Source organism: Panthera uncia, chromosome C2 (assembly GCF_023721935.1).
Source record: "Panthera uncia isolate 11264 chromosome C2, Puncia_PCG_1.0, whole genome shotgun sequence".
NCBI classification, from domain to species: domain Eukaryota; kingdom Metazoa; phylum Chordata; class Mammalia; order Carnivora; family Felidae; genus Panthera; species Panthera uncia.
In genome coordinates, this window is record NC_064810.1 from 24,883,799 (window position 1) to 24,892,114 (window position 8,316).

The window sequence follows — 8,316 nt, forward strand, 5'->3', positions numbered from 1 at the left end:
TGAATTTTGCCTTATGATTTCCAGATACCTAGTTGTGTAAAACCCAGTTCCCCTCCACCTTTTGAATATATTACACTAATCATCTAGGAAAACCATGAACATTGCTTTACTAGGAAGAAATGAAATGATACTAGTTGACTAAATTAAGGCAATTAGTAAACTTAAAATAACTTTACTGATATTTTTATGTATATCTTTTTGTGTGCATTCTTAATTATCCTAATGGCAATTCACGTTGGCAAATAAATATTAAATATAAAAATACTGCTCAAATTTTTCTTTACCGAAGAGTTTGTCCTAGACCCAACCATTTTTTGTTCCTTGACAAGTAGCAAAATTGCCTTGGACTTTATAATAGTTTACAATAAAAACTACTGGTCCATCCTCAATGAATGAATGGCTTTGAGATGCTGAATTTCCTCCTCCATATTCACCTCTTTTACTAATTTTTTAAATGTTTATTTGAAAGAGAGAGAGAGGGGGATGCCTGGGTCGCCTCAGTCGGTTAAGCATCCGACTTCAGCTCAGGTCACGATCTCGTGGTTTGTGAGTTCAAGTTCTGCCTCAGGCTCTGTGTTGACAGTTCGGAGCCTGGAGCCTCAGATTCTGTGTCTCCTTCTCTCTCTGCCCCTCCTCTACTCACACTCTGTCTCTCTCTGTCTCAAAAATAAATAAACATTTAAAAAAATTTTTTTTAAAGAAAGAGAGAGAGAGAGCAGGCAGGGTAGGGAATGAGAGAACAGGAGAGAGAATCCCAAGCAGGCTCTGTGCTGTTAGTGCAGAGCCCAGAACACGGGGCTTGACCACACAGTGCTCCATGTTCATAAACCATGAGATCATGACATGAGCCAACATCAAGAGTCGGACACTTAACCGACTGAGCCACCCAGGTGCCTCTCCATCTTCACCTTTCAAAACCCATTGTCAGACTTCAAAAGTCAACCAGTGGTATGCTGTTGGAGTCACCGGCACCAGCCGGAAATTGCCATTTGTGCATATCTTCTCCCAACTCCTGTTCACTGTCATGCTGGTACCTTGAAATTGGCCATGGTTGGAGTGTTTACATCAGGCAAATGATACGTATCGGGGATTTTTTTCTTGAAACCAGTTATTAAACATTAAACACACCACTGAGTCATACACACACACACACACACACACACACACTTGTTTCCTGTCTTTTTAGTGTGTGGATTAAACTTAGCTGGAAATGAAATCACATACATTTTTGCAGCAACATTTACTGCAACATATGAAGTCACATACATTTAGCTGTCATATGCACTAAGTTATCATCAACCTTCTGCATTTCTTGAGGAACCAAATAGAATTGCTAATTAGTAGAAAGTGCTTACCATGTGCCTTTTCTGAGGCACTAGACAGACACCTGCTTGTTTCACATCCCTCTTGGGAGTAGTATTTCAGTAAACAGAGATCCATGCTTGCAATAGATGAGTCATTTTATAAAAAGCATGGAAATACACTCTGTTACAAAATGCCTCCTTTCTCTTCACCTGCACATGGATGACAAGCTGATTGCCCTTAGACCAGGGCACAGCTCATTTGAGCTTTGTCTTTTGCTCCGTGTGCACCTGCTCATTCACATAGCATCACAAAGTTGCTGAATGTCATTATGAGGGAGCACCTCTTCAGGTGCCAAATGAAAAGCCTCCTGGATTTCTGAGTTGTTGCTAATTTCTGTAAATGAAACGTTTTGTGTTGGTGGGCTTTTTTTCCCCATGAGCAATACTGTAACCGTTTACAAATACTGAAAATGCCTAAAGACTGTCTAGTCCAATCCACCATTCCTGCTAGCCCTTGGGCACTAAAGAAGTACTTTACTGTTATCCATTTGGCAAGATCCACAGATGGGCTTTATTATGTGCTTTAAAATACTAAGGTTTAGCATTTAGTTCCATTATATATACACACAGTACTCGATAATGAGAGTGAACTGTTGGAATAAATAAGACTGATGGTGGCTCATTCAGTGATGCATGTCGATCACTTCTGACTGGCTGGCTGCATTACCATTTTGAACAGGTCCTACTGCAAACATATTACAAGAAGCTAATGTTCCTCTTCTATCAAACGAGAAATGCCAGCAACAGATGCCAGAATATAACATTACAGAAAATATGGTATGTGCAGGCTACGAAGAAGGAGGAATAGATTCTTGTCAGGTAAATATGTAAAACTGCTCATCCTACCTTTCCAGAAAGCATTGCTATGTAATCATTTGATTGCTTCACAATGATTAGGGAATAAAAAAATCGTCATTTCTTCTTTTACGAAACTGTGACTTTTTGTTTTTTATTTGTGGCCTACTAGCATAGAACTTCTGGGTGGATGTGAGCATTACAAATAAAACTAATTTTTAAACAAGTATTAAAATCAGATAGAGTCTTTAGAGACGAGGCATAAAATTTGAACATGTGAGATAGGTCAAATATGTAGTGCTGGGCCCACTGTTGACCTGAAGAGTATACATCTTAGCTAAATCAAATTCTAATTCTTTAAAACCCTATACAAACTTAAAACAAACAAAAAGTAAATCTGAAGGCCAATATCACCTAATGGCTTCTAATTTTCAACTTTTGTTTTTGAATATGGGCCAAAGGTCCAATGACAAAAAATAATTTTTTTTTGTAACAATCAAATTTTTTAGGTTTATTTATTTTGAGAGACAGAGAGCATGAGCAGGGGAGGGGCAGAGAGAGAGGGAGGGAGAATCACAGGCAGGCTCCACAGTATCAGTGTGGAGCCCAACATGGGGCTCAAACTCACAAACGGAGAGATCATAACCTGAGTGAAATGAAAATTCGGATGCTTAACCGACTGAGCCACCCAGACGCCCCTCCAGTGGCAAGAAATAATTTCTGCACAAGAACCAACCTGGATAAACTGGCTAGAGCCAGTTTGCAGCTAACCACTTGTAGGAAGGTTAAAAAATAGAACTTACTCAACAGCCTGGCATAACTCTGGATCTGGAACACCTATGGTAGGATTTTCATCTTATCATTTACATGCCATTTTAGAGATGTAATAACATGAACTCACTGAATGCCAACACGGCAATATATTTGAAGTATCCATAGCTTTTGACTTGTGTGACCATCAGAGAAACTTCTACCCACAAGCTACCCTCATTGAGGGCAAAAACATCTTACCACCTAGAAATAATGTAGCTATCTGTTAGCACCATGCAATCCACATGCACTCAACAAATAAAAAGTAAATTCTGTGAGATTTTAGAACAATTATTAATTTTTAGGTGCAGCATGAAGTAGTCACGAAGAGCGTAGATTCTGTGCTCAGATTACACTTATTTTTCACCCTTGCCTTAATACTTATGGGTGAGACTTTGGGAAAGTCACTTAAGTTTTATTTAGAGGTTTAAAAATGAGGTAACACATATAAGGCATTTAAGTAAGCACTCAAAAATATTAACAATTTTCATTATAAGACTTTGTAAATAAAGTTTCTGGCATTTTTTTTTGTATTTGAAAATTAATAAGATTGATGCATTAACATTTACTGAATTAGATTAAACCTGATAGCAGTATTGAGGAAATGAATAATATACAAATGCAAACATAGTAATTTATACCATGAGAAAATTTTTCACTTTGTTAAAGTGTAAACAACTTGTTACAGATATTAACACACATATGTCACCCATAATTCGACTTGATACAAGACTTTTTTCACATACACTTAAGCAGATGAATCTTTATATATATCTTCTTTATCTTTATATATATCTTTATATATATCTTATATGTATCTATATAGTTAAGTCTGTGTCTCAAATCACGTTAAACTTTCAGCTTGGTTTTACATTTATTCTGCTTGCATGAACACTCGCAAATTCAAGCCAGATAGGATAGCTTTCTTCTTGTTTAAAATTTATCTCTGGATCTTATTCGTTTTAAAATGAAAAGTGTGCAAAGGTAAGATATATTGCCACTTAGAGGGAGATTTATAGAATTATCGTTCAGGAGGGAAATCAGCTGTACAACGTCAATTACAGTTAATGGGGGCTGTGTGGCAGGAGCCTCATGCACCGGGTAGAAAATAGGGCTGCCGATGCTACTGATATTAGTGTTACATTAAGTCAGTAACTCATGCCAAATCTCTGAAATCTTATATTTGGCTCTGATTTCTAGGGAGTCTAAGTATGTTGTTCATTAGCAAGTAAGGAAGCTCCCACACAGGGAAATGTCTTGTGTAACATGGTATCGTGATTGAGTAATCAGTAGTCTAGAGGGTCACATGATTTTCTTTGTTCAACTTTAATACTATGTTATACAAGAGGATTAACTAACTAAATAAGAACACAGTAGGGCACCTGGGTGGCTCAGTCGGTTAAGCATCTGACTTTGGCTCAGGTCATGATCTTGCGGTCTGTGGGTTCGAGTCTCGCATGGGGCTCTGTGCTTACAGCTCAGAGCCTAGAGCCTGCTTCTGAGTCTGTGTCTCCCTCTCCCTCTGCCCCTCCCCCACTCACACTCTGTCTTTCTCTCAAAAAATAAATAGTAAACATTAAGTTTTTTTAACAATGAGAATACACTAAAATTATGAATATGCCATTACTGATATATCACTAGAATAAGCTTTACGAAGCATTATTTTCCCCCTATAGTTGCAAAGAATTTGCCTTATTAGTCCTCCATATATTCTTAAATATCTTCTGGCTTACCAAGGGCTGTGTTTTGGGGGCAGATGTCTGGATTTTAAGGCACCACAAGTGGCTGTAGAGGTCCTCTCTATATAAAACTAAGTGAATGACACAAAGAGCAAACTCATTTTGCTATGTGGAGCCTTATTCTGTACCAGTGGTTTTCTTTTTCTTTTTAATGTATATTTTTTAAGAGAGAGAGAGAGCACGAGCTGGGGAGGGGCAGAGAGAGAGGGGGGCACAGAATCTGAAGCAGGCTCCAGGCTCTGAGCTGTCATCACAGAGCCCGGCATGGGGCTCAAACTCGTGAACCATGAGATCATGACCTGAGCCAAAGTTGGCCGCTTAACCCACTGAACCCCATATACCAGGGGTTTTCAAAGCACAGCTTCCAATCCAGCAAATCAGATTCACCTGAGAGCCTGCTCTAGGTGCCAATTCTCAGGCCCCAGCACAGACCTGCTGAATCAGCAACTCGAAACTGGGGCCCAGCAATGCGTGTTTTAGCATACTAAAACCACTGGTATAGAAACATAAATTTTAGGTTAACGCTTTATTTTCTGGACAGTCACTCATATTTTTTAAGTACATACTTATCTCTCAGTAGAAGAAGGAAATATCTTCATTGGAAATAACCTCCAACTGACATGTTGGGAGATTTAAAATCCGTGTTCATGGAATCAAGGTCTAGATTCTATTGTCTTTTTCAAAATTAAGATATATTAGAAAATATGAAGAAAACTAAATGACTCCAGACTGTTTAAGTATCCAGACTGTTAAAGTTTATTTTTTAATAATTTCTAAGTTACATATAACTTGGAGACTGTATTTATCCTTAATCGTTCCATAATTATTTCTGGACCCATATTATAAACTAAGGGCTTAGGGTACAGAAATAAAACCCCCAGTCCCGGCCTTCCAACAGTTTGAACACATTTGTTACATCTAGAAAAGAGGTAACCTGTGTTTGCCAGTACAATTTATGTTCCTCTGTACCCAAGCAAGAAAAGGTGCTTTTATACACCACATACTGCATTTTTTCCCCTTAAATATGATCCCAAAGACAATAAAGATTCAGGCAAAAAGTCTCTCAGGAAAATGTTTAAGACAAACTTGGGATGAACTATTGTACCAATGATTGCAACCAAAGTACACAAGGCTTTAATTCCTTCATATAAGAAAATATTAAATATAAGAAAAGATTAAAAGTATTACACAATTAGTATAAGAGAGATATTTGTCAATTCCATCATTAAATAATGGCACTATGTGTTTGTATCATGTTCTTTTGCATTACACACAAATATTCATGTGCAAATCAAATATATGTAATTAACTCTATTAGAAACTGCTATAATTTAGATTTTCAAAAATTAAAAACAACTCATCAGTTAAAATCTCTTACGAAAATATGTGTGCCTATCACTACAGGTTATATCATAGACAGGCCAATTTCAGTTGAAATGTTAAGATTTTTTTCAATTCGGATGGTGTCTAATGCCCAAAAGTTAATGCTACCCGAAAGAACTAAAATCAACTTCATGTGTGAGTTTTAGTTTCTGTAAACACACAATGTGTCTAATAAGTGCCTTTTCTGCAAAGTCACCCCTAATACTTAGAACATACTTCTTTTTGGTTTTATTTTTTTTGTTGTTGTTGTTTCATGTTTTTATTTAAATTCCAGTTCATTAACATATAGTGTAATATCATTTCAGGAGTAGAATTTAGTGATTCATCACTTACATCTAACACCCAGTGCTCATCACAAGTGCTTTCCTTAATACCCATCACCCCTTTAACCCATCCACCTCCCCTCCAGCCCACCTCCCCTCCAGCTACCCTCAGTTTGTTCTCTGTAGTAAGTCTGTTTTATGGTTTGCCCCTCTCTCGTTTTCCTCCCATGTTCATCTGCTTCGTTTAAATTCTACATGAATGAAATCATCATACCTCCTTTACTAAATGATCAGATTTTAATATATATTTTGGTTAGGATGCTCCTCATAGTTGTGCCTTAGAGATTTTCTTAGTCCCTATTAAAATGCCATAATGAAAGTAAGGAAACTTGCTATGAAAGTACATCATGAAGAATTACATATAAATTATGTTTTAGTTCTCATAGTTTCTCTGGGTCCTTACCAAGCAGCAAAAGGTTCTCTTTCTTGACAGTGCTGGTGAAGATGTATACAGATGACTTTCAATTAAAGCATATTTTTGACATGTAGTTTTGAATTGATTTGCTAAAAAATAATCTTATATATCAATTGAAAACACATCTACGGGGCGCCTGGGTGGCTCAGTCGGTTAAGCGTCCAACTTCAGCTCAGGTCACGATCTCGCGCTCCGTGAGTTGGAGCCCCGTGTAGGGCTCTGGGCTGATGGCTCCGAGCCTGGAGCCTGCTTCCGATTCTGTGTCTCCCTCTCTCTCTGCCCCTCCCCCGTTCATGCGCTGTCTCTCTCTGTCTCAAAAAATAAACGTTAAAAAAAATTTTTTTAAAAAGTAAAAAAAAAAAAAAAAAGAAAACACATCTACAATTTTGCAATTTACTCTTTAGGGGGATTCAGGAGGACCATTGATGTGCCAAGAAAACAACAGGTGGTTCCTGGCTGGTGTGACATCATTTGGATACCAATGCGCACGGCCTAATCGTCCAGGGGTGTATGCCCTGGCCCCGAGGTTCACAGAATGGATACGAAGTTTTCTGCAGTAGAGTGTTTCCTAAACCAACATGAAAGCCATGTGGATTTCCCATTCCACTCTAAAGAGCATGGGAATTGAGAGTTTGACAAAAAAGATTTCTAAAAGGCTTTATTCTTACCTAAGCCATCGAAATGCTGAGGATTAAGGGTGAAGACAAAAAAATAATCTGTACCATACAAAGTAACTTTTTCATTGTGAACAGTTAATCTTTCACAGAGATTTTACAATCTTTCCTTTGTGATTATTATCTTTATCATACTCTTCTTATTTAAAGGAATGCTATGTTAAAGCATATATTGTATTCTTAAAGTTTTGGCAAAATTAAGAAAAGAAGTAAAATAAACTATTTTGCACAGTATGTTATTTTTTGAAGTAGACTGCTGTAAATTATCTAGTTCCACCTTGCTATTTTCAGAATCTCAGTAGTCTTCCTGATTTTCTATCTAAATGCATTTCCAATTTCCAATTCATCTTGAGCATATCCTTAATATTTTCCCCACTCATAACAAATATGTACTTTAGGCTCATGTCACAGACCTGGACTAAATTGATTACACATTCCTCTCAAGATAATTAAACAGCAAACAAGTGCAAGTCTACAGATCACCCCTGTATCAAAATAAAAAGGAAATTAAATGAAACTTCCATTCTTTTATTGGATCATTTTTTACCTGCATTTAATCGCACCATCCATTTATTTTAAGCTAATATTTTTTTAAGTTTCCAAAAAGTAATCAGACATATCCAAAAAATGCAACTATTACAAATGTTTTTTTTTTTTCTGATCTTACAGTGGATGTTTTTAACATGTGAAAAACTTACTTAGACACAGCTGAATCACCCATTAGAAGGCCAAAAATGTGGAATAAATGAATTTGCTTCACTGCTTTAATCTCTTGGATCATTTCCAGAGTATGTGCAAACTTCTATTTAGCTT

The 8,316-nt window shown here is 37.0% G+C and overlaps 1 protein-coding gene across 1 annotated transcript in view; it reads left to right on the top strand.

Annotated features, from left to right (window-relative positions):
• The window catches only part of TMPRSS15 (transmembrane serine protease 15), a 119,981-nt gene extending 112,382 nt beyond the window's left edge, over positions 1–7,599 (top strand). The window contains exons 24-25 of the mRNA XM_049629323.1: positions 2,044–2,183; positions 7,234–7,599. Coding sequence (XP_049485280.1) covers positions 2,044–2,183; positions 7,234–7,389 — 296 coding nt within the window. The 3' untranslated portion in view covers positions 7,390–7,599. The remainder of the gene's footprint in view (positions 1–2,043; positions 2,184–7,233) is intronic.
• Positions 7,600–8,316: the final 717 nt, after the last annotated feature.